General features: G+C 28.9%; 1 protein-coding gene across 1 annotated transcript; it reads right to left on the reverse strand.

Annotated features, from left to right (window-relative positions):
• Positions 1 to 1203: 1203 nt before the first annotated feature.
• LOC134835234 (muscarinic acetylcholine receptor gar-2) lies at positions 1204 to 27704 on the reverse strand. Its single transcript, XM_063850104.1, has 5 exons — positions 27574 to 27704; positions 6404 to 6843; positions 4891 to 5102; positions 3530 to 4186; positions 1204 to 2640 (listed from the first exon to the last, which is right to left on the reverse strand). Exons 1-5 carry the CDS (start codon positions 27666 to 27668, stop codon positions 1204 to 1206), a joined length of 2841 nt encoding a protein of 946 aa, XP_063706174.1. The 5' UTR covers positions 27669 to 27704.
• Positions 27705 to 27724: the final 20 nt, after the last annotated feature.

Below are 27724 nucleotides of genomic sequence, written 5' to 3' on the forward strand. Positions count from 1 at the left end.
TACGCAGGATTTTTCGCTATGGAAACTCAACATTTTAAAATGTTGAAGGTTTTTTAGTTGAAAATGGAGACGTCTGGTTATTTTTTTAAACATTTTTTTGTCATAAGAAATTTTTAAAGGTCGATGCAATTGTTAGAAATGTTTTGAATTTTATAAAAAATTAAATATTAAGCGGTATGAAAAATTGATAGAATTTTTAAGATTTTGAACATTTTTTTTATGAATTGAAAAAATCTAAAAGAGAAAATTTTTTTTACCAAAGAATATTTTTTTCAAAAAATTAAAAAAAAAATCAATATAAAATTGATATTTTTAAAACTGAATTTTTGCAAAAATTTTATTTTTTAATAGAAATTTTGATTAATTATTTTAATTGAAAATAATTATTTTTTTAATAAAAAATCATTAAATTATTTTGATTAAAATTAAGTTTGAATAATTCGAAAATAAATTTGAAAATTCTTTAATTAAATTATTTTAATAAAAATAATTTTATAATTAATTATGAAATCAAGATAAAATTGAAAATAAAAAAAATTAAAAACTTTTTTAAAATTCAGTTTTATCTTGATTAAAAAATTTAAAATTTTATCATTTTTAATGAATTTTTTTTTAAATAAATTATTTTTATTTAATTATTAAATCAAGATAAAACTAATTTTTATCAAAATTTATAAATTTTGTATAAAAATTTTGATTTTTAATTTTTTTTTTCAATTTTACTTTATTATTTTAAATTTGAACAATTATTTTTTTAAATTAAAAATTTTCAAATAAGAATAAAAATAAAAAAAAAATTAATAAATTTTTAATTTTTTAAAAGAAATTTTGAATAATTAATTTTAACTAATATTTTTAATTACAAATAATTAAATTCTAATTAAATTTAAATTTAATTATTTAATTTTATTATTTAATTTAAATTAAATTTAATTTTAAATTTAATTAAATGATTAAATTCAAATTAAAAATTATCTAATTTTGATATTATTTGTTGAAAAATTATTAAAAAATATATTGAAAATTTAATTATTTTTTGTGTATTTGATACTCAAAAATTAGGAAAAACTAAAAATTGTAATAACTTAAAACATTTTCCTTTATTGTATCGACCTACTTTTATCATTTTATAGAAAAATATCAAGAAAAATTGGATTTCATCAAAAAAAAAAAAAAAATTTCAATAAGCAACATTTTGTGTTTTTAGGTCATGTGAAAGTCCCCTTTAAGAATTCTCGTGAAAGTTTTCTTAAACTGCTGATTCGCCATCGCGTAACAAAAGGGATTCATAGGACTATTGGCGTAACAGAGGAAGTACGAGAACATGTAGAGATGTTCATTTGTGCACGGCGGATTGCTGCAAAAGCCTTCGACGAGTGCCAAAATGTGATATGGGGTCCAGCAAGCCACAAAAGCTCCCAAAATAAAGGAAATCGTTCGAAACGCCTTCCTCGCGCGATTTTCCGACTTGGATTTTTGTCGCCCAATCCCGAGCAGCGGCACAGCTTTTTTCTTCGCTTTCAGTCTTTTGCCAATCGATCGGATAAAATCGCGTTTCCGCTTTCCCTCGGTCGTCGTAGATGCCGAGGCATTTGTCAGAACAACGGTGCCCGGCGGAATATCTTTCGTAATTTGGTTGTCGTGAACTGTCGTCGTCGAAATTGTCACCGTTGTCGGTTTCTTGTTGAGTTCAATGCTCGTGCTGACTGTCGTCGCGGTATTTCCGCTCGTCGATGTTTGGGAAATGGGCGTAAATTGCGTTGCGCCATTCGGGTTGATGCTGTTATTGTTGTTGTTGTTGCCGGGCATTTTGTCCAAAGCTTCGTCCAAATTTGACGTTTGTGGCTTGTTAACGTCGACAATTGTTGTCACGGGTCTGTCGGGCTTTTCCGAGACACTTACCGTCATGTCGTACTTTGTCGGCATATTTTCGTCATCCGTGTCCTCGTTGTAGCTGCCGGCGATGAGGAGTTCGCGTGGCGGCGAATTCGGCAATAAATCCAACGATTTCAGAAGCACTTTTGGTTGCTGCGTTTTTGTCGCCTGGATCAGCGCTTTTTGCAGCAACGACGGATTGGCAATGCCTTGAGCTGATTGGGAAGCGGGCGATGCGATTCTTTTGTGTTCCGGCAATACCCCAGGAGGACTTTCAAAGGTCGGCGATGAAACCGCAATCGAACTTTCATCCATGAAACGCAAATCGGCGCCATCCATGCGATACAAAACGTCGTTCGTGAGACACGAATCCCCTTGACTGATCACGCTGCTTGGGCGACTTGAGGTGCGGTTCGTCAACGAAGGCGTTTCGGAGCGTTCTGACAACATGGGACTGTAACCGGCGGGCGGCGGAAGCACAGTACTGGCTAATTGGGGTTGACGCTCGCTGCGTGGCACGACAACTGGTTCAATGTCTTGCGGCGAAATGGGCGATTGAACGGGCGTTGGCTTCAGCGGAGACTTTTGAATTTGACTTTCGTGACTGCTTGGGTCGGTGTCGAGAATGCAACTTAGCTCTTGGATGTTGGGCATTGGCTCGGCGACGGGCGTGATGGGGGTTGAGAAGCGCTTCGTGTTTGGTGCGGTTTCTCGCATGGGTGACTTGACGTTACCGTTGGCACGATTTCCGAAACTTGGACCAACCTGTAAAATTTTTTATTTAAAAAAAAATTATGAAAATTGAGTGAAGAAGAAAAAAATATCTCACAAAGAATAAAAATTAATTTATCGGTAAAATAACCGATTCAAAATTTGAATTAGCGAGAATGCGATTTTCAAATTTCAATCGGTTATTAAGTCAAAAACATGAAATTTATAGAAAAAATATTTTTTTTATTAAAAAAATTCAAACTGAAATTTTTAAAAATTAAAAAAAAATGTTTGATAAGGTTGAATTAGCAAAAAAAAAAAATTAATTTATTAAAAAAGAATAATAAAAAATTTTCTAAATTTTAATTTTTTTTCTATATCAATTCAAATATAAAATTTAAGAGAAACGTTAAATAAAGAATTTTGAAGTCTGAATTAGCATTGAAGCAATTTTCAAATTTTAATCGATTATTTTTAATTATTTAAATATTTTGTACAAAATACCTCAAAAACTGCAAAATTACTAAAAAAAATAAAATGTTTTACAACAATTTTCACAATTTTTAGAAAAAATTCTTAAAATTTTGGTTTAAAAAAGTAAAGAAATGATTTTCAAATTTTTACCGGTTATTTAGAGATTTCGATAAAAAAATATAAAAATTTTACAAATTTATGAGCAAATGTTGTAGTCAATGAATCAATTTTTGATTCAAAAACTCATCGTAACATATTTTACAAATTTTAATAAATAAACTTTTAAAATAATCATATTTAAGATTGAATTAGCAAAAAGCAATTTTCAAATTTTAATCGGTTAATTTTGGAATTTTTAAGAATTATTTCTAAATTAAAATTATTTTTTTTTAAATGTTTAAAAAAAACTAAAAATTTGAAAAATTAAAAAAAAAAATTAAAATAACAAAAAAGTGTTAAGAAAACTTACCAATAATCCTGCAATAGACGATCTCTTTTTCATCATCGCACTAACGATACTCGCCGTAACATTCGACGATTTCGCCGTATTATTCGGATTAGGCGGCGCCGAACTATCTTCATCCGAATCAAATGCCGGACTACTCGATCGTTCACTCTTTTCACCTTCAGCCTTCTTCTCTTCCGTCGTCTTTTCTTGATCCTCTTGAGCCTTTCCCACGGAAAGTTTTCTCACTTCCGCTTCGTTACTCCCCAGTTGATTGCTTTTCGTAACGTTGCCCGGCATGAGAGGCGCTATGCTCGGCAAAGCGATTGTCAAGTTCGAATGACTACTCAGCTCGTTCTTCTCAATGTTGATGCCTGCGGTACGACCTGCCATGCCTGTCATTGCCGAACTCAGAGCTACCATCGACTGCATTTTGCGTTGCTTTGCTTCGCTCTTTTTCTGCATCTCGTAGGCGGTTTTGTAGATGCCGCCATATAAAATAAAGAGAACAACTAACGTTGTCCAGTAATAACCTATAATTAAGGCAGTATTGAAAACGGGATCTTTTAGGAATTGCACAGCACATTGACCGGGCAGCAAATCGCGATAACCGACAAAGTGTTCCCATCCAAAGATGGAGATGAAGAACAAGAGTGCCGGAATGACCCATGTCACGGAAACCTTTTTAAAGAAATTGAAAAAATAATTAGTTAATTGCTGAATGAAAAAAATTATTAAAAAAAATATTTTAAAAATATGCTTTTTAAAAATTCAAATTCCTGAGTTTAGTCCCAATGCACAAACTTAAATTTTTCCCCAATGCAAATTTTGAATTTTAATCCCAATGCACAAACTTAAATTTTTCCCCAATGCAAATTTTGAATTTTAATCCCAATGCACAAACTTAAATTTTTCCCCAATGCAAATTTTGAATTTTAATCCCAATGCACAAATTTAATTTTTTCCCCAATGCAAATTTTGAATTTTAATCCCAATGCACAAACTTAAATTTTTCCCTTTTTTTCCCAATGCTAATTTTGAATTTTTATCCTAATTCTCAAACTTAATTTTCCCCAATGCAAATTTTGAATTTTAATCCCAATGCACAAACTTAAATTTTTCCCTTTTTTTCCCAATGCTAATTTTGAATTTTTATCCCAATGCAGAATCTGAATTTTTTTCTTAATGCAAATTTTGAATTTTAGTCCCAATGCACGAACTAAAGTTTTTCCTTAATGAAAATTTTGAATTTTAATCCCAATGCACAATTTGTAGTTCTGCCCTAATGCAAAATTTTAAAAATTAAACTACATAAAAATTTTAATTAAAAAGCATTTAAAAAATAAAAATAAGAAAAACGAGACGGATAAAAAATAAAGGCTTACCATCCACAAAACCTTGTTTTTCGTTCGCCAACTCCGATATTTCGCTGCAATTTTCACCGAGCAAAATCTATCGATGGTAATTAAGAGCACCGTGTATTGCGAGACTAAGCAGACCGTATAATCAACTGATAGCCATAAATCACACAGTAATGGACCTAAATCCCAATACCCCATTAGAACGTATACCGTGTAGAAAGGCATCGAAACCGTTCCTGCAAAATTGAAATGGAAATGAAGAGAAGAAAAAAAAGCGGAGGAATTAAAGACAAAAGTAAATGAAAATCTGTTATTATTGGCAACTATTACAAAACAAATGGCCATTTATTAACCCAAAATGTCGAATAAATGTCGGAGCAAAGAGGAAATGGAAAGGAAAACGAAAGGTGATGAAGGCGTTACACTGCCTCGACAGAAGAACAACAAAAGTTTCATGATTCATTTAGTTGTTGTTGTTCACTTTTGTTTGGGTTCAGTTGAATAAAATGAAGATGTTTGTTTTTCACACCCTCATATTAATTTGTGTGTGCAGTTGGGTCGTTTCATTATACGAATTACGAAAATTTATTGCTTGGTGAGTATAGTTTTGTCCTTTTTTTTAAAGGATTTCTTGTTGAAGGTTTAATTTTTTTCACAAAAAATTTAAAGTTTTTCGTTTAAAGAAGAATTTTAAAATTATTTTTTTGTTAGATTTTTACAATTTTTAATTAAAATTTATTTTATTTTTATTAAATATTAAAAACTTGAAAATAAACTGAAAATTATTAAAAATTTATCTTATGAAATGTTGGCAGGATTTTTGTATTTTAAATTTTTTTTTAAATTTTTGGTGTATTAATATACTTCAATTTAAAATTAATAAAAAAAATAAATTAAAATTTTAAATTAAATTAAAATTAAAATTAAATTAACAATTATAAATACTTAATCATAGATTTTATAAATTATTTTTAGTTAATTTTTAATTTATTTTATTTAATTAATTAAATTAATTAATTTATTTATTTTTAAAATTTTTAATAATTTTTTGAAATTTTAGTTTCTTTAAATTAGCTTATCAATATTTGGATCTTAATTATTTAAAAAACTTACAAAAATGATATTTCAATTCAAAAATCTTTAAAAAAATGATAAATAAATAAAAAATTCTTAAAAAAAATCTGTCAAAATTTTAAAAAATTATGAAAATATTTTTAAAAACTTATGAATAAAAAAAATTTAAATTTTAAATAAAAAAAGTAAAAATTTTAAATCTTAAATTTTAATTAAAAATTTTAATTTTTTTTTCATTTTTAGAAATTTTTTTATTATTTATTGTAAAATATTGCAAATTTCTTTAAAAAAAATATTTTTACTTAATTTTTTTAATTTTTCATATTTCAGGCAAATTTTAGGACTAAAAGTGAAATTTATGAGAATTCTCGGAAAAATAATTTTCAAAAATTTGGTAAGTTTTGTTAGTTTTTGCCATTTTCACAAAAATTTAATAAAAAAGCATCAAAATCCAGTTACTCACCTATCAACATATCCGTGCATGCCAGCGACGCGATAAAATAATTACTCGGTTGCCGTATACTCCGATCAACAATAAACGCCAGCAGCACCAATATATTACCGCCAACTGTCAAAATTATGCACAACGCCAAACAAATGGCAATGGCAATCGTTTGCCACAACTCGAACGGCGGCAAAACCTTCATAGGCCCATTTTCCGTGGAATCTGTCGCGAGTGACGTGCCATTCGTGTCTGTTTCATTGCCAAAGTTGAAGCGACTTATGTTAAAGCTGTTCAAAATATCGAGATTATTGAGGTCCAGCAAGTCTGTGTTGTCCGACGACGTGGCATCACGAAACGGATGGTATGACGGCATGTCAAGAATTCGTTGACACAGCGGATGATATTTGAGGCCTTTCAGTAGTGCTTTGCACACTTCTGCTTGTTTCTTCTTCAGTTTCCTGCAACGAGAGAAAAAAAGTTGATTGCCATAAAAAAAATTCGTTCGATATTTGTCGAGAATTTTTTTTTCATGTCGTCGTTATTTGATGATGATGATGCCGATAAAAAGGTATGTAGGCAATAAATATTTCCATTTCCTACGATTTTTTCTCGTCTTGCTGCGAAGAAAAGTCATGCCATTAACAAGCAAAAGTTATCCAATAGTCCAAATCAAGCAAATCGATCAATCATGGCGGAGGCGAGGAATTCTTCGTCTTTTAATCGACTTTTAACAAGAAATAAATCAAAAATTAATCCTGATTGACGCACACACTTAAATATTTATCAATTTGTGTAACGTAACCCCTTTCTTTTCTTTAGAACATTTTTCAGGGCAAGACTACCTTCAGTAATCGATATGGCCAAAAAAATAACAAATTTAAGTAAATGAAATGGAATAATCCAATGTTATGTACCTTTATTGACCTTATCTGGTTATCCATTTATTCTGTTCGTGGTAGTGATGGTTGTCCACAAAAATTACCTCAATATAGCAAAAAAACGTAAATCCTTTAATTTATCAGAGCTTTTGGACATTGTGATGTGAAAAGGAGTGAATTTAGTGAAATATGAATAAGATGTGAACAAAATGTGCATTGGGACGAAAGTATTTAATAGAAATTTGTGAAAAATTTCAAAATGTCAACTGGGGTAATATTTTTAAATGTGTTTTGGGTAAAAGTTTTCAAATATGAATTGGGTCAAAAAATTTGAACGTGCATTGGGTCAAAAATTTTAAATATGCATTAGGTCAAAAACTTAAATGTGCACTGGGTGCATATTGGGACAATCGACAAAATGTCAACTGGGACAAATTTTGCAATAAAGTTGCTATATAACGAATATCCTGAGCATGAAGCGACTCGTTATGTGAGACTTCGAGGATTCTCTGCAGACCATGAAACACATTTTCGAAGTTTGTCCATGTCAAGCTTCTAGTTTTGGAATTGAAGGCGAATCTAAAATTTCAATCTAAGCGTTCAAGGATTCTACTTAAGGAGGTTATGGGAAGCTTTACTACAGATAATCGCAAAGGAACTGGATTCAAGGGCTCATCGCTTTTCATCACGGATAATTTGCTTCTTTCTAAATCACTGTTTGAGATATATAACGAATGGGTTAACAATTGACCTTATTTTTCCCCAAGAGAAGACTAAACATATGCAAATGAGATTTTTGAAGCTCCAATTAATTCATTTTTAAAGAAGCTCTTGTCAAAAGATTCCGCAGATGATTTAAGCAGGGTTCCTCTATTGGGAAGACTTTAGAAACTTTTCTTTCGTTTAAGGCATATAACTTTAAAAAACTACAGAAAATGAGGTTTTTGAATAGGCTTTGATACCGTTGATAGAAAAATTTCAAGTTTTCAAAAACTTCAGAATCAGATTTTTTGAAAACTTGAAATTTTGGCTATCAACGGTATCAAAGTCTATTGCTGATTCAAAAAGCTCATTTTCTGAAGTTTTAAAATCATTTAAATTTTTAAAACGATAGAAAAGTTTCCAAAGAATCTCCCAAGAGAGGAAATTTTTTTAAACCCTCTGAGCGAAAATCAGATCACATTAATTTCTTTAGGAGTCTCATCGACCCCTCGGGAGTTAATTTAACCCTTTAAGAAGTTAATCTGATCCTTTAAGAGGTTAATTTGACTCCTTTTTTCTTTTAATTTACTTCTCAAGGGGTCAAATTTAACCTCTTTAAGGGCTAGTTTAACGCCTTCAAAGGTTGAATTAAGACCCAAGAGGTTAATGTCACTCCTGAAGAAGTTGATGTGATCCGATTTTCGCATTCGTTTAACCCATAGGGAAGATTTTGACAAGAGCTTCGTTCAGAACTCGTTTTAACGCCTTTTGACAAAAGACATAAACCAAGAGAGCCAATTTCATCCCTTTTCGACTCACAGGGAATACCATATGAGCCTCTTTTCCTTCCAAACACGTGTCAAATCTATCATCTAAAAGAAAAAGTCAAGCAGGTTGATTCAAAGCGACAACCGCACGAACACAAAACGGATTCAATTGTCCAAAAATTATGTCACTCAACAACTGCTGTAGCGTGATTTGAGGACATTTTTACGTGCTTATCACATCGGCTTTTCTCATGTCAAAAGTAGTCAATGTTTGCGAAGACGTAATTTTTTATGCAGAACAGATAAATTCGAGCAAAAAAAGAGAAAATAACATGCATAAACTAAAATAAATAAAATTTTATTATTCTGATAAGGCTTTGACATGAATATCGATAATAAATTGTATTCATCGCATCGCATAATAATTCAGGTAGAAGAGAAAATGTCTCAAAATCTACCTCGACAAGCAGCAACAAAACGAAATAAGCAATCAATATTCCATGCGAGTCTAAATGAGAACAACAATAGTTTAGTACGAACGACAAAACGGCAAAGAAAGGTTTCGTTTCTCTCGAACAATTCGAACAAAACCCACCCTCATACAAGGTGTTTGCTTTCAACCACACTACAAATTGAATTACTTCTGAAACTTTGTAAAAGATATATTCATGTGCGTATATTTTCTTCGTCTTCTTCTTCAGACTTTAACTATGTACCTGACTTTTATCGAAACCAACCAGGGATGGTGAACCATGTTGGATTTATGAAGCAATTGAAATGTTGTTTCTTTGTCACACACAGACACAAAAAAAAATAGTAGAATGGCTGAGCACTTGGTTGTCCAACAAATAACAACTTTGTGGTGTGCTTTTAAAAAGTTTGCCTTTGCCAGCTACTGACATGAATTTGAATGTTCGGGAAAAATAAAAAGAAATCTGTGTAGTGTGCAATTTATTTGGAATGCTTTGCAGTCACTTGACATGCGGCACAGAAGTTGAAAGGAAGTCAAGTTAATATATAGAAGAGATATCAATGTGGGTGAAAGAAGACAGGAAATGTTAAAGCAGCAAGATGTTTGTCAAAATTAGCGATAGAAGGAATTATTTAGGTAAGAAAATTTTTAAGCTTTAAAACGATCAAAAAGGCATCCAAAGAAGTTTTGCAAAGTTTTTAACCAATATCAAACTTAAACAGAAAGAAAATTACAAATTTCAAATAAAAAATGAAGAAAATTATTTTTTTCAGTTTCAATTTTTTGGCAGTTTTGAGTTCAAAAATGATTAAAAATGATAAATTAGAGCCCTTTGACAAATTTTTATCCATTTGGAGCAAAATTTGACAAAAATTTGACACAGTTTTTGACAAAGTTTTTGACACAGTTTTTGCTCTTGATTTAGTTTTTAAAACAAAACTATGTCAAAGGAATTTTTCTTTTTTAGTTTCAATTTTTTGGCAGTTTTGAATAAAATGGTTAAAAATTGATAAATTAGAGCCCTTTCAAATTTTTATCCATTTGGAGCAAGATTTGACAAAAATTTCTTTGACACAGTTTTTGATTTAGTTTTGCTCTTGATTTAGTTTTCAAAACAAAACTATGTCAAAGAAAATTTTTTTTTTCAGTTTCAATTTTTTTGCAGTTTTGAGTTATAAAATGATTAAAAATGATAAATTATAGCCCTCTGACAAATTTTTATCCATTTGGAGCAAAATTTGACAAAAATTTCTTTGACACAGTTTTTGATTTAGTTTTGCTCTTGATTTAGTTTTCAAAACAAAACTATGTCAAAGAAAAATTTTTTTTTTAGTTTCAATTTTTTGGCAGTTTTGAGTTATAAAATGATTAAAAATGATAAATTAGAGCCCTCTTACAAATTTTTATCCATTTGGAGCAAAATTTGACAAAAATGGCTTTGACACAGTTTTTGATTTAGTTTTGCTCTTGATTTAGTTTTCAAAACAAAACTATGTCAAAGGAAAAAATTTTTTTTCAGTTTCAATTTTTTGGCAGTTTTGAGTTATAAAATGATTAAAAATGATAAATTAGAGTCCTCTGACAAATTTTTATCATTTGGAGCAAGATTTGACAAAAATGGCTTTGACACAGTTTTTGACATAGTTTTTGATTTAGTTTTTTTCTTGATTTAGTTTTCAAAACAAAACTATGTCAAAGAAAATTTTTTTTTTTCAGTTTCAATTTTTTTGCAGTTTTGAGTTATAAAATGATTAAAAATGATAAAATAGAGCCCTTTGACAAATTTTTATCCATTTGGAGCAAGATTTGACAAAAATTTCTTTGACACAGTTTTTGATTTAGTTTTGCTCTTGATTTAGTTTTCAAAACAAAACTATGTCAAAGGAAAAAATTTTTTTCAGTTTCAATTTTTTGGCAGTTTTGAGTTATAAAATGGTTAAAAATGATAAATTAGAGCCTTCTGACAAATTTTTATCCATTTGGAGCAAAATTTGACAAAAATGGCTTTGACACAGTTTTTGATTTAGTTTTGCTCTTGATTTAGTTTTCAAAACAAAACTATGTCAAAGAAAAAATTTTTTTTCAGTTTCAATTTTTTGGCAGTTTTGAGTTCAAAAAATGATTAAAAATGATAAATTAGAGCCCTCTGACAAATTTTTATCCATTTGGAGCAAAATTTGACAAAAATGGCTTTGACACAGTTTTTGATTTAGTTTTGCTCTTGATTTGGTTTTCAAAACAAAACTATGTCAAAGGAAAAATTTTTTTTTCAGTTTCAATTTTTTGGCAGTTTTGAGTTATAAAATGATTAAAAATGATAAATTAGAGCCCTCTGACAAATTTTTATCCATTTGGAGCAAAATTTGACAAAAATGGCTTTGACACAGTTTTTGATTTAGTTTTGCTCTTGATTTAGTTTTCAAAATAAAACTATGTCAAAGGAAAAATTTTTTTTTCAGTTTCAATTTTTTGGCAGTTTTGAGTTATAAAATGATTAAAAATGATAAATTAGAGCCCTCTGACAAATTTTTATCCATTTGGAGCAAGATTTGACAAAAATGGCTTTGACACAGTTTTTGATTTAGTTTTGCTCTTGATTTAGTTTTCAAAACAAAAATATGTCAAAGGAAAAATTTTTTTTCAGTTTCAATTCATGAAAAATAGTTAAAATAAAGTGTATCCATTACAACAGTTGAGCAACAGTTGCTAATTCAATTCAACTCTTTTTTTATTTAAACTACACGTCCTCGAACAAGAGACCACCATTTGCCTCCTGACAGCACGTGTACAATAAAAAGCACCTACATTCATCACTTTATGCCCCGAACATTGTTAGTCAATTAGCAAAGCATAAAAAACTAGGGTTATAGGTGACACAGTTCTCTTTTTATTGTTTACCCTTTTGTCTCTCACTTTTACTCCGCACTACCTTCCAACTAAATAATTCATTTTGGACGACAACAACAACAAAAAAGTGAACAATGAGTAAAGTATTATTCATGCATTGTTAATCACTTTATTGGTGTCCCTTGGTACATAAACAAATTTTATTAGTACACAATACACTCAAATCCCTTTTGCTCGACATAAAATTAAATATGCGGAAAATCACAAGTGCAAATAAACTTTCTTCTCTTTCTTGCCTAATAAAGTGTCTTCTTAACTGTCTGATGACTGATGAAGTATGTCGGATCCGGAGCAAGAGTAAAACAATCAAACCACTTTATTGTCTGTTTGACGTACTAAAAAAACTTTTATGGCAATCTCATTATTGTTGTGATTTGTGGTTATTTGGGTATTCCAAACGTACCGCCGCCAGTGCAAGTCAAACTCATACAAGTTTATGACGCGACTCCAACACGCGCCGCACGAGAAATTAGCAAAATGACCGCACCGCGTGGCGACAACATGTTTTGCGTTTGCCGAAAGTATAATTTAATGAACGGACATGTAAATTAGGTACAGCAGCTTTTGCATAATTATGACGGGCGATGATATACAAATAACAAGAAATTATTGCCGAAACGAGAATAAGAAAAAAAAAATACTTTTCGTGGAATTTGTTTGAAAAGTGATTTTTGATGAGGTGCAGAATATATTATGAGAGTTTTTGATCAATAACGAATAAGATGTTAACGAAAAAAAATCAGTAGGAAGTAAAATTTATTTTTTTGACATCTGTCACGTTTGATTCTTGTCAAAAACGTGTCATTGTCAACTTTTTTTTAAATTTAAAGCTTGATATCTTACAGAAAATTTTTAATAGGCTAAATTCTAAAGTTCAAATGCCATTAAAAACTTATAGCTGCTAACGTTTTGAAATTTGGTCTAATTTTAAATATGTGAGGAGTACGAAAATGTGAAATTTTTTTTTAACGAATTTGAAGGAATTAATTTAAACTTTCAAAAGAAAGTTTAGGTTTATTCCGTCACATTTTCAAATGAGGAGTTCAAAAAAGTCATTTAAAAATCAAAATTTTAATTTGAATTGTATCTGAATGAATTATTTCCAATTTTCAAAAGAAAAAAATGTGAGGAGTACAGAAATGTTAAATAAACAATTAAAAATCCAATTTGACAGAATTTATTTTGAATTTTCAAGAAAAAAAATTTTAAGGAGTACAAAAACGTGACTTGAGCTTGACAGTTCTTGTTAATTCTTCAAATTTCAGTTCAAATCACATTTTTATACTCCTCAAAAGTTTTTTCATGAAAAATTATCAAATTAGATTTTTGATTCTTTAATTTACATTTCTGTACTCCTCACAATTTTTTCCTTTGAAAATTTGAAATAATTCCTTCAGATTCAATTCAAATTAAATAATAAAAAATTTGATTCATCAAATCACATTTTTGAACTCCTCATTTAAAAATGTGACGAAATAAACTTGAACTGAAGTCCATGGATTCGTCGAAAAAAGTAATTTTTTACATTTTAGTACTCCTCTAAACAAATATCTTTAAAAAAAACTTAATTTTTTAAACTATTTGAATTAAATTTACTTTAAAATTCAATTTAATTCCATGAAAGCAGAGTTTTAATTCATAAATTCACATTTTCGTACTCCTCACAGATTTTTTTTTTCAAATCACCTCAAACCTTTTACGAAAAAAGTTCTTCCTCACCCCAAATTATGGCGTTAAAGTGACAAAATGAACAACAAGAAACACACTCAAATAATTGCCAAAGATGATTGAGTGAATACTAATTGAGAATTAATTAACCACTCAATTATCTTCAAACACACAAATTATGCACGACACACAAACATGTTGTTATTGTCATCAAAATGTCTGAAGTGTGTCTAGAATGTATCACTTAATAAACAAAACAACATGTTGCCATGATGTATCGATAACAATGACGATGGCACGAAACTTTTTCTCTCTCTACGAAACGCAAAATTACTGGTTACTCAACTTGATCCCAGTACAAACAAAAGCTGTTTTCCAAACACCAACAAAAACGTCGTACAAATATTTTGAGTTTCGATTAAAAAGGCAACGCGACGGTAATCAACGCCGTCGTCCTCCTGCTACATTTCGCTACAAAAATTCAACAACAAGGACAATATCGATAAACATTTTTTTTTTGTGTTATTATTATTAAAATATTATGAAAATGAAAACAAGCAAAAACAAAAATAAAAGTCAAGTTGGACGTGTGCCAATTTGTTGCTTGTTCGTACGTTTCGTAGAGAGATTAACATTGATTTTTTTCCCGTGCTGTTCGCGTGTCATTATCGTCGTTCTATTTATCCAACACAGCTTCGGAGACAATGAGCGACAGAAAAAAATGAGAGAAAAATACACGCTGATAAAATATTAAACGCGCGCGGTATTATGATAATAATGTGTTTTCAATGGGGAGACATTAATGTCGACTTTCAATACAGAGCAGCAAAAAAGGCAACAAGTGAGTATGATTAAGATCTTAATGACGGGGATTTTACTTGATTTCTCATTGAAAGCAATAAGTACCTGGCGTCTCCATTCAAACGAAAGATGGACAAACTCCAATCAATATCTTTTGAATTATACTCTTGAATGACTTTCGATGTAATAAAAAGTTCGTTATTAGTTTTTTGTTAACATCAGTTGCAAAAGACACGACAAAAATAACGATGAACAAGAAGCTGTGATGGAATTGTTCACAGAAAGAGAGATATTTTTCTGTCTGATTAATTGCCGTTATTGGCGAAATGAAGAGGAATCTTCTCGGTAATTTATTGGATAAAAGGATTGCAGTTGAATTGTCATCAAGAAAGTTGTTGTAAATAAGTTATTGTGGAAATTGGATGTTTTGCAATGCGAAGTTATTTGGGGATTTCAATTTCAATTTTTTTCTCATTTCCATTAAGATTATTCGCTTCAAGGATTCTACTGGGCAATGGAGGAATTCAGGTAAGTTAGTTTTAAATTTTTATGAAAAAGTTCTTTTTTAACAATTTTTAACCAAATTTAATTTTTTTGTTGGGAGCTGAAGCTACAAAACTTCCGATTCCAAAGATGATTTGAAATTGTTTCAAACTCCTAAGAACCCTCTGGAAAGTATTAAAGTAAGAAATCTTTTATTTTTTCTGAATAAAGGTGAGGGTAAGGGGCAACTAGCTAACCTCTGGGATCTGAAAGATCTTGCAAATCGACAAACCAGATGGAGACAATTCGTGGACTGCCTTTGCTCAAAATGAGGACATTCTCGAATCTTTGGACAAGAAACAAGGCGTAAAGTAAAGTAAAGTAAGAATAAAAGTTCAGAGGTACAATTGACTCTTTAAAAAATTTCACACGTCACTCCAATTACGATTTTCATGAAAAAGAATGCTCCACGGATAAATTTGGTATCGTTGGACTCGTTAGGGCCTAAGCTTTCAAAAAAACCTAATTTTAAAATTTTTCAGCCAGCTTCCTAAGAGTTATGGTCAAAAATGTCGAATTTTCATACAAATTTTAAGAATTTACCCTCAGAACTTCCAGAAATGTTGTTCAAATGTCAAAATAAGATGCACCGTTTAAAAGCTGAGAAAATTTCATTCAAAAATTTGGAAAAACTTCAAATCTGGGTAAGTAATACTTTTTTCGTTCATTTATCATAGAGAAGAATAATTTAATTTTTTTAAATAGGCTTTTAGAGGATTCACAAATGCTGAAAAAGAAAATCCGTCAAAAATTTCAAAAATTTGATATGAATACATTTTATGTTAGTATTAGAACTATACTATGGGCATAAACCGCCTATTTTCCTCGGAGACATTTTTACAGATATTAGCATTTCATCAAAAAATTATATCATCTTTTGTAAGGGGTCAGGTTGATTTCTTAAAGAAATTCGAGACAAGACACTTTGATTCCTTAAGTTTTTTTTTCGAATTTTTTGTTCCCTTTATGTTTGAAAATGGTTAGATGATCAAAAGTAACCTTTATTTCTTTTTGCTCAAATTTTTGAGATATTTTGATATTTTTCCCCTTTTAAAATGAAAAATTTAAAAAATCAAATTGGCGGAGAAATTACGAAGCTCTTAACTTATAATTTTAAGTAAAGTAAGTTCTAAAAACAATTCACAATCTTTATTAAAAGTAAAGTTTTGGTTAAATATTAGTTAAAATCAGCAGAATTGAAGAATTTTTGACTTCGCTTTTGGAGATGATTAGTTTTTTTTTTAAATAAATTGTACCTACTACTTTTTTGATAGACAATAAAACGTTGTTAAAAATTTCAAAATTCGACATTTCAGCTGTTTTTTCACGAAATATATTCAAAAAAATGAGAGAAAATAAAAAACAAATAAAAAAAAATTAAAAACAATTTATTAAATATTAATTAATTTACTTTTTTAAAATTGGCAATTTTTTTAAATTTTTATAGTTCAATTCATTAAAGTTTAATTTGCGCAAAACTTAAAAAAAAGTTCAAAAGGGTTTTAAAATTTGGATTTTACTTAATTGCCACTTTTCCTATTTTTTACTTAAGATTTAAGATCCATCAAAAATTTTATTTTTTTTATTTAAAATTTATTATTTTTTTTTTCATTTTTTTTACTTAAAAATGCAATTATGTTAAATTATTAATTTTTTGAATATATTTTAGTTATACGAACAAAGTCACAAAACCGCCTATTTTCCTCACTTATGTAAGAGACATTTTTACATCACCCGATATTAGCATTTCATCAAAAAATAAATATCATGAGATTTTTTGATGGTTTTGTATTATAGTTAGGCCTAAAGTCATAAAAACCCCTAAATTTAAAAATCTAGAACGAACCAAAGTCTTTCTATGCATTTTTATTGAGATCGGGTATGTCAAAGAGGTACTTGAATATACCCAAATGCACTAAAAAATGTCTAAAATCCGTTTGGTTCGTTCCAGAATTTTGAATTTAGGTTTTTTAGACTAGTTTAGGCCTAACTAATACAAAATCATCCAAAAATCTCATGCCATTTATTTTTCGATGAAATGCTGATATCGGGTGATGTGTTCTAAGATAAACTTCGTCAATCAAGATCGGTACTGTCATAATGACAAAGAATGAAAATTTTGAATCCAAAAAGATCTGAATGCAAAACTACAAATTTTCACAAATGCATCAAAAACAAAATTCAAACAAAGCAGTCAATCGTCTGGAACGAAACTACTTTTAAACATTTTTGTATTTATAAAGAAGTTGTTTTGTTCAGATTACTTGCCTTCACAAAAAAAAAACTAAAACTCGATTTCCATCAGAAAAAGAGGCTCATTGACGCTCGCATCTCATCAAAAGGTAACTAACCACACATTCACATTCCATATGAAAGAGATTGCTGGAAGCTGTTTAATTATTATAAAAATTCCATTTGTATGCACAAAGGGATACACATTGATAACACAAACAAAAAAGCACAGAGTAAACAAACTCTTACCAATCCTTGTCGCATGAAACTAACGCGCACTGTATATGCATACGAAAAAAGTGGTTTTTTGTTTTTTGATATTTATGTGTATTATGTGAGGCTCGTGCTATCATCATAAACATGTCACAGTAATATATTTTTTTTTCTCCACTCATCCTGCGTAAATAAACAAACATGCTGGCGATGATGCATCGGGCCAAAGTCAATGTACGATATTGAGACAATTCTTGACGATAAATCCATGACAACAGTCGTTATATGTGTGGTATGTCGCCGCAGCAGCAGCACCATTCAAAATGAAATACATTTTCACCCTGGAAACTTTTTTTTTTTCTGCCCTGCACAAAAGACGTACTTCACATGTAAAATATGGTGAGCGGACGATCCATATATTAATTTATATTACACGTCTCATTGCTGTTACGAGAGAGAGAGATAGAAAAAACGAGGAAAGTCAGAAATAGATTATCATTTTTTTCATGTGTTTCTTTTTCATGGTAAAGGTATGTTGTAAATGAAAATATGTGAAAAAAAATGTTCTCAGGTTCAAACGACGAAGACACACGCCTACGAAAAATAGCAAAAAAAAAACTAGTGGCTCACAAAAAGAGTTTATTTATAGCAGTTTTTCATAAATTATGCATATTTCTATTATAGAAAGCACAAAAAAAAAAATTGCTAGGAAAGAATTTCCTTATTCATGTCGTTGCATCTTCAGCTGCTTTGCTGTTTGGATTAAATATGGTGCAGCTTATTCACGTTTAACCATAAAACAAATTTGCTTCATTTGTTTTCTTGTGCCGTTTTGAAAATAGATAAAGTGGAAAATATGTACGACTTCCTTGTTTACTTACCTTCGTACCGACGATATACACACTTTCGAGATAAACTGACAGCAGAAGAGGAAACGCAAGAAGAACGAAAGGCAGGAAGAGAAATGGTTTCGTTTGAACGAATCATCGATTTAAAACGTTTTGTGCACCAACGAAGCTGCCGGTGATTGTTTCGTTACATCGTTCGGAGAGAAAGAGTAGAGTTTTTTAGTAGTTTTGTTTACATTTTTTTTGTGTCTGGCTATTTCCCGCGAGTGTGATGTATTATTGCCATTTTGTGTGGGTGTCAAAAGTGCAGTGAAAAAAAAAATTAAAGGCTGTTGGAAAAAATCATTCATTGACAGCTGTAGTCGCAATCAATAATTTACGCACGGAAGCGTTTTAGGAAATGTGCTTTGAATTTTAGTGGCTATTTTTGGAGCGTTTTTAAATGAATTTATGGTTTTTATCGAGCCTGTCTGTTAAGAGAGGAAGGAATTCAAGAGAAGTGCAAACTAAGGAGGATTTGAAGACGATTCAGGTAAGTTCTTACAATACTTTTAAAATGAATTTGATAATAATTTATTTCCATGTTTCGAATGTGATCTTGTTGAAATGGATTCAAGGTCGATTCAAGGTCGATTCAAGGTGAGTTATTGGTATTCAAACTATCTGGAAACGATAAGAAGCTGGAATCTTCTGAACATGACGACTATCGAGGATCGTTTTCGTATTAACTGTGCCATTTTCATATCTGATATGCTGCGCTTTAACATCAAGAGTAAATTTGTTGAAAGAAACTATCAGTATAACTTCAAGAGCTAGAGATAGCTTCCCAGACAAAAACTACAAGAAAGTACCTCGACAACGCACTTATTCTTCATTGCATCAGAATCTACAATGATTTCACCAACCTTGTCGACTTCAATGGACTTCAGAAAAGAATTGAAATTAAGAACGAATTGAAAAGCATTTTTAGACTTAAGTACAAATGAGAAAAGATGAAAGATAGATTTGTCTTCTGGGTTTACAAAATGTGCTCATGTGATTTAAAACCCACAAAAAGGCCTTTTGCATCTCTATTCCATCAAATTTCCGATTTCATGCTTGATGTCGATTTGACGTGATTGATAAAATTTGACAACGGGGCGTGCGACTCTCCATCGTGTTGATACAGAGGAAGAATTTGTCCAAAAATTTGCATATCACTCGACGACCCTTTCACGCATGAAGCAAAAACTTTCATTACACATACGAAAAAGTAAGCGAAAGAGCATCAAGAGGTGCCCGAGTGATATGCAAACGAGACTAATAACCTAAACAAACAATGGGAGTTTAATAAATACCCATCTCAACACGTTCAACCAATTTCATGCAAATTTCACACCCCGAGATCTTGAAATCAAAAATTTTTGGTTGCCACAGATCCACATCATCATCATCATCATCATCAGCAGTAAAGGCATGACCAACCATGGAAAATATTTTACAATAAAACAATTTATAATTAAAACATTTATATTCGTTTGCATAACCCAACAAAAGGCATCCACACAAAAACCAAAGTGAATGACGAGCGAGGTATTCATTTTCAAAACATTACACCTCCTTTTTGTTTGTTCGGTACTTCCTCGCATGGTCGCATGCAAACAAAAAACCCCAACTCGATCGAAAACGATTCCAATGTTCATCATCATCCATTCAAGCTACATGTGTGTGTGTGTGTTGATAAACCATTGTTTATGGATCACTGATTGTATTAACTCGAAACACATTTCTCTTTTGTCGGTTTCGATGGTTTTTTTCACACCCACATAATGTCACACACACACATGAAAGGCAGAAAAAGGAAAATCGCTTGGAGAATATTGGATTTGAAACAATAAATAATTTCATCGTGATGGTCGCCTTTGTGTTATCGACACCTGATTATCGTCTCAGTTTGCGGACAACTTTAGATGCATTTTTCCCACGCGGATATTGAAAAAGCCACAACGAGGAAATAGTTAAATGAAATAAAATCCGGGGGATTAGCGCGGATTTGTTTGTTTTGCAGCATATAATCGTGGTTGGGTGTGAATACAAAATAAAAACAGATGTTCTACTTGTGGAAAGTTGCACTTTGTGGTTGATGATAAGTTGTCGCAAATTCGCTGTTTTAATCTTTTTTGTAACTTTTTAAGAGGAGTTATTCAAAGTTTGTAAAAATTTTAAAGGATTTTATCTGATTAATTTTCAAATGAAGTCGACAAATTCTTTAAAAGTTTTTTCCTGGATTTAAAATTTTACGATTAATTCAATTAATTTAAAAAATATTAAACTATCTAACATTTTAAAAGCTTTTATTTAAGATTTTAAAAAAATCAAAGATTTTCTTAAAAGATAAGAATTTTCTTCCTAATTTTTTTTATTTTAAAGACTTAAAATTTGTCAAAAAAATTATTTAAAAATTGTGATTTTTCAGTTTTCTAAAAGTTTCTTCAAAAAAAGGAAAATTTTTTTTTGATTACAATTTTTTACATTTTTTCTACAAACTTTGTTAAAATTCTGAAAGAATTCAAAATTTTTGTTTTTCAAAGCAAAAAAATTCCTTCAAAGATAAAAATTTACTTTCTTATTTTTTTAAAGACTGGAAATTTTTGAATTTTTTTTTAATTTTCTATAAGACTTCTTCAAAAAAATTTTTAATGACAAATTTTTAATTTTGTTCTACAAATTTTGTCAAAATACTGAAGAAAAATTCGATTCAAATTTTATTTCTAAAGCAAAAAGATGAAAAAAGAGTAAAATCACAAACTCGATTGCATTTTAAACATTTTTTTCCACTGCTAAAACATTTCTTTCCTCTCGTTTCTTGATGATGTGATATTCAAACACAACCATATTTGATTATGTTATCTAGTTTCCTGCCTGTCTATTTGCCTTGCCTTTATCATTCACTTTTATGACTTTTCCAGTGTATTTTATTGTATGAGCTTGTGTGTGTGTCTTTGTGATTATTTTCCCATTCAATGCAGGCAGTTTTGTTGCAACAAAGACTCAATTCTGTCAAGAATGTTTTACGTTCAAGTAAATTTGTTTAATTTAATTTTCATTGTAAATTTTTGAACTCTCGAGAGCTCCGTTAAAAATTTCTTTGCCTACAATTGTTTTTATTTGGCAAAGAAGCTTTCTTCTTGTGTCTTCTTGAGCAAACATTTCGTTTTTTTTTATTATATTTTTTGTCAGTCATGGTATGTAAATATACAATAATTACATTACGTAGATTGTGTAACAAGAACACGCATCCTTGATTGAACTGAAAAATGTTATTTTACATATTTATGAGACGGATGCAATGGGAAAAAATGTTTCATGTTCACAAAAGATTTGATTTTTCCAATAGATTTTTAAATTTTGAACGTGAATTTTTAAGTTCAGTAAGCTAAAACTTGTAGATTTTTGAACAAAACTTGATTATTAATTAATTAAATTAAATTAATTTGAATTTAAAATTTTTTGAATTAGCTGAATAGCGATTTACAAATTTTTTAAGTCAAATTCGTGTTAAATTAAATTTTGAATTTAAAATAATTTAAATTAATTAACAAAATTTAGTCTTTTTAAAAATTAATTTTAAATTTTATCTTTTAATAGAAATCAATCGTAATTTTCAAACTTTAATTTTACATATTTGAATTAGCATGAAACGATTTTCAAATTTTTAATTTAATTTTATGAGCTTTTGAACAAAAGTAAAAAAAAATTAATTTCAAAAATCTGGGCATTGAAATATAATTCTTAATTTAAATTTATTTTAATTTAAAATTTTTTGAATTAGCAGAATAGCGATTCTCAAATTTTTCGAGTTTAATTAAATTTTGAGTCCAAAAGAATTAAAATTAATTAACAAAATTTAGTTTAATTTATTTTTTTGAAATATAATTTTTAAATATGAATAAATGGTAAATTTTAAACTTTAAATTTTAGTTGAATTAGCATGAAACGATTTTCAAATTTTTAATAAATGAAATTATTTAACTAAAATAATTTAACTGTATAAATTTTAATTATTTATAAATTTTAATTTTTTGAACTTTTAAAATATTTATTTTTTAAAAATTTGTTAGTTTTTATTAAATTAAGTTTGATTGAATTAGCAAAGTGCCATTTTCAAATTTTTTAAATTCTAACTTTTACTTAAATTATTTTTTTTTAATTTAAAAATTTTTAGAAAAAAAAAATGTTTTTTTAAGCAATTTGAAAAGCTTTTCTGATGAAAAACTTAAATTTAAAATAAAAATTAATTAGAATCAAAAGTGAAACATTTTTATACATTTCATCGACCTAACGTCGATATGACTTTGAGCACGGGAAAAAAGATACGAAAAGTCAAGTCACATGTCATAAGAAATATTACTTTATTTTCGTTTCATTTTTTCCGACCGAACAACGGATATGGCACACACCGCACATTCCATTCCGATATCGTTTTTAAATGTCTCTCTCGTGTACTCATGCCGCTTCTTGATTCATCATCATGAATAAAATATACACACATATGAGCAAATCTTGGGGGTTGCCATCAATTTCTCGCCACGTTCACGAAATTTGCATGTGAGTTGTAATTTATGTGGATCTTATTATAATTTTATTATCATCACACTAATTTTAATGTTTAATTCATGCGTAGAATTTTCGAGATGAATAATGTTACTTTTACACGCTGGCAGTTTGATTGAACAACCTCCGAGTGCTTCGACGATCGTTAAATGTGTAAAATTTAATTTTCAATTTAAATTCCTCGAATCGTTCTGTTCGTTTATTCAAATATTTAATCTCGAAAAGGAGTAAGAGAAAAGCAGTAAATAAAGCACCTGTCTGTCTCTTCACTCGTTTCTTGTTGTAATTTTTTTTTTCAATAAAATTTTTAAAAAAAGTGTTCAACTGTAATTGCCGTGTAATTAGGAAAAAACATGCGCCTCTTATCTCGACTCTTAACTCAACTCGTGAACCAACAAAAAAGCAGATGAAATTTATTCATTCATTGAAGACAAAAAAGCTGCATGTCAATTGATGTAGGGCATACGGATACGCCATACACGTGTTTGTTTTATATGTGGTTCAGTATTTTAATTGAAAATTCTTGTTCTCTTCACTTTACAATGGCGCGGCACTCATATGGCTTCCAGGTACAAGTGCCGGGAGATTATCTCACCTTTCGGGAGTACAAAAACGTACGCAGGTCATGTATGTATGAGTTTTAAACGGAAATTTTACCGCTAAAATTTGAAAGAGTTGAAAATGATCGAATTTTAAGGAAAAGGAAATTTTTTTTGAAAAAGATTCAAAATAATTAATTTAATTAAATGTTTTTTTTACAAAATATCGCAAAATTAATTTAATTATTTTTTTATCAATTTTCTCCGATAATTTTTTAAGATTAAAAAATTTGTAGTTTCTCATTTTCATACTCCTCAAAATTTTTTTTATTTAAAAATTTTGCTTTTTAAAGGTATGCAATAAACATTACTTATCATTTTCTTAATTTTCCTTGAATTTTTCCATATCAAGTTAATTTTTTTCTGTTTCATAACCTTTTGGCAGTCAATATGATCTCATGAAACATATTTTAAATTAATTAAAATTTCGTGAAACAGAATGAGTAATTTTTTAAAAAATTATTTGTATAAATTTAATTTTTTAAAATAATTTTTAAGATTTTGAAATAACATTTTAAAATGTTTCTCGATATTTATTTAAAAAATTAATAGTTTTAATTTATTAAAATAATTTTAATAATTAATAATTTTTAATTTATAAATAATTTGAATTAATTATTTAAAATATTTTATATTTATATTTTTTTATAAATATTTTTTTTTATTTTTATAATTTATTTTACAAAATTGATTAAAATTTTTAATTATTTTTTTATCGTCATTTATTTAAAATAAATTCTAAAAATAAAAGAAATATTTAAAAAAATATCAAAAAATTTTTTTTATCGGCTAATTAATAATTAAAAATTAATTAATAAATATTTTTTATTTTTTTTTTTATTTTTGTGTTCTAATTTTTTTTTTATTTTTGAGTTCTAATTTTTTTTTATAAATCATCGTAGGTAATTTAAATTTTCTGAAAAAAAATAATTTATTGCTTGGTTTGGATTTAAAAAATAACTTAAAGCTTGAAAAGATCTCTTTGGATCTATTTTGAAGAATTTTTCCTTTAGTGTAAAATAATTTAAATTCCATAATAATTAATTATTAAAATTACGAGTTTTTGATAATGTGATCAAATTTGCAGACTGAAAATCGGAGCATTGATGTAAATCTGCAAATTTGATCACATTGTCAAAAACTCGAAATTTTAATAATTAATAAAAACTTTCACAAAAACTCGTCTCATATCCATATAAAAAAAAATTAAATCCGTAAATGGACTCAAGTAGCTGCTCATTAAAAGCACTTTTTAATGATATTCATTGCATTCTGATCTGACGACAACTCGTTCGTCTCCATAGCACATAAAACAGGGGATTTACGATTCATTGTAATGCGTTGGCAGCACGTCATATCATATCACGGAGAGTTGCTTTCATTATTACCTCTATTTGTACATAAAACGTCGGTCGTCATGTTTTCAACGAGTGTTAGAAATGTAAATAGTACACAACTCGTGCCGCTATTGCTGAATAAACAAACCCATTTTTGTATTATTTGATTTGACTACAAGTAGCAGCGTCGAGAGTAGCTACTGAGAGAATTTTTAATTAAATTTCAAAATGAATTGCATGGAGAAAAATATGGTCTTTTGTGTTGATTCCGGCGATGAGAGTACCTACGTGTGTGTTAGACATCAACAAACTTTTCACGTGGTTGATTTTTTTTTCGCTTTTTTCATGTTCCTCTCGATTCACTGAAGTCGAGTAGCAATTAGTTCGGGAATGCACTTAATTGGCAGAACTTTGTCCGGTGGGCATCCGAAAATTTAATTATCGAGTTTTTATTTCAACTCTTTCATTTTTTCAAAGTACCTACTTCAGGTTAACAAGTTCCGTTAAACGAACTCATAACTCAATCTGATTCTCTGTGATAAAGAGACATGCAATAAAGTGTTATGTTAATGAATTCACAAAGTAAGAGCTTTTGATTGTAGTTTACTATTGTACAAACCGCGCGATGTGTCATAAGAGATAATGATAAAAGTAATAATAATTATGGTCGGTCGTTGTTGTTGGCTTTGAGCTGCTTGCTACTACTGCACGAAATGTTGTCATTAATTGTGTTATTAATATTCTACTTTCATGAAAGTTTTATCGTGGCAGTGACAGGAAAGGAGTGAGAGAATGGGTGACGAGGTGTGAGATAGTACGCCGTCGTGTCTGAGGTTTCATCGTCTGACCATTAACGTTAAAAAAATATCGTAAACAGTTATGTAATGGAACAAACTTTCTACGTAGATTTATGAAGGTACGATGGGAAAATCAATTTTGTAAAATGTTTAATGGTAGAAAAATTAGCTAAATGTATCACGTTTAAAGAAGTTTTTAAAGGAAAACAAAGTTTACGTTGAATATGCTTTAATTTTAGATAATTTAAAGATTTTTTTGACTTTAATGGATTTTAATACAAAGTTATAAAAAAGTGACCTCTAGTGTCATTTTTACTTTAGTTTTAAAAAAATATATTTAATTTATTAGAATAAACTATTTTTGAACAATTTTTAGTAGAAATCTTTGATAATTAATTTTACCATACAAGTTATTCACATCCAAATATACTAAAATGGAAAAAGATTTTAATCCTCGCCAAAAATCTTTTTAAGTCAAAATCAGCAATTAAAAGAATAAGTCAGAAGAAAAAAGTTAACTTCCTTAGTTAAAGTTTTATTGAAAATGTATTGACTTTTGAACTATTCTTAAATTAGATATTTTACAAATATTTTTTTTCTCAGATAAAAATTTTATAAAAATTTTTTATTAAATTTGTAGTTTCTCATTTTCATACTCCTCAAATTTTTTATTTGTAAATTTTACTTTTTAAAGGTATGCAATAAACATTACATAATATTTTCTTAATTTTCCATTAATTTTTACATACCAAATTAATTTTTTCTTGTTACATGAGCTTCTGATAGTAAATACGATCTCGTGAAAAAATATTTTAAATTAATTAAAATTTCAGAAATCGAGATTTTGCTTTATAAAATTTGTATGGATTTTTATAAAAATTTTTTGCAATAAATTTTTAACATTTTTAAATTTATACTCAATATTTATGTAAAAAAAATTATTTAAAGATATTTTGTTATAAGATTAGATTTTTTTGCCCGAATTAATATTTAGTCACAAAAATCTTACAGTTTAAGTAAAAATTTTTTATTGGCTTTAGTTTGACTTTTGTTCCAAATAATTTTGAAAAAAAAATTACTTAAAAAAAATTAATAGAGGGAGCTGTCATAAAAAGTATTTTAAAAGATTAATTTGCTAATAAATTTAAAATAAAAATCTTTTTTAAAAAAGCTTTAAAAAAAATAAAAAAAAAGCTAAGAGAGTTTCAATTTCCTCAAATTTTAACAAAATTAATAAAAAAAAAATTGTTTAATTAAAAATAAAACGCCATCTATCGTCAAACTATTGAATCTAATGTCTTCTATATGAAAAAAAAGCAAAAAAGATGAGCATCTTATCTTACAAAAAAAAAAAAATAATAGTTTACAAGAAGTAATTTAAATTTTTTATTTTTTTTTCATCGCTCGTCTTTCAATCGAACAAACCGGAAATTGTCATGAAATTCAATCATTTCATCTTACATTGATTGGCCTTGATGTTGAATTGTATTACAATTCACTTCTTTAATTTTAATCCTCACCTCAATGCGACAACTGCCTTCCAGCTAAAGCTTTTCGAAAGCGAATACAAATCTAATTTGTTCTCTTCATATTTTTTTTATGTAATTTCCTATCTTTCTAAACATTTCAACTTGTCAATAATAATGGAGACGCCTGGTTTTTTACACACTACTAATCAACATCAGTGAAAAAAAAAGTTTTTCAATTAATTCCATCTTCATTCATGGTTCGAGTGGAACACATATATGTTCATTATTATTTTAATTAGTATTCCGGGGAAAGTTAAACAGAATAAAAAAAACATAAAAATAGAGGAAAATAATTTACTTACCATTGCGTTAGAAAATCTGGATCTATTTTGAAAATGGGCGATGTACGATTGAAATATTCTATGCCGTTATCATAACTACTGCCAATCACATCCATAATGGCTTTATTATTAGTTTACACCGTACACTTGATTTACTCTAGACTAGATTTTT

Source organism: Culicoides brevitarsis, chromosome 3 (genome assembly GCF_036172545.1).
Source record: "Culicoides brevitarsis isolate CSIRO-B50_1 chromosome 3, AGI_CSIRO_Cbre_v1, whole genome shotgun sequence".
Lineage (NCBI taxonomy): Eukaryota > Metazoa > Arthropoda > Insecta > Diptera > Ceratopogonidae > Culicoides > Culicoides brevitarsis.

Bases quoted from the DNA above. Each gene is read 5' to 3' on its own strand.
- LOC134835234 (XM_063850104.1), bottom strand. From the start codon at position 27,668: ATGGATGTGATTGGCAGTAGTTATGATAACGGCATAGAATATTTCAAT. The intron at 5,103-6,403 runs GTGAGTAACTGG...TCAATTTTGCAG, and splicing joins ATGCACGGATATGTTGATAG to GAACGGTTTCGATGCCTTTC. The intron at 4,187-4,890 runs GTAAGCCTTTAT...TTCTTTAAAAAG, and splicing joins AAAACAAGGTTTTGTGGATG to GTTTCCGTGACATGGGTCAT.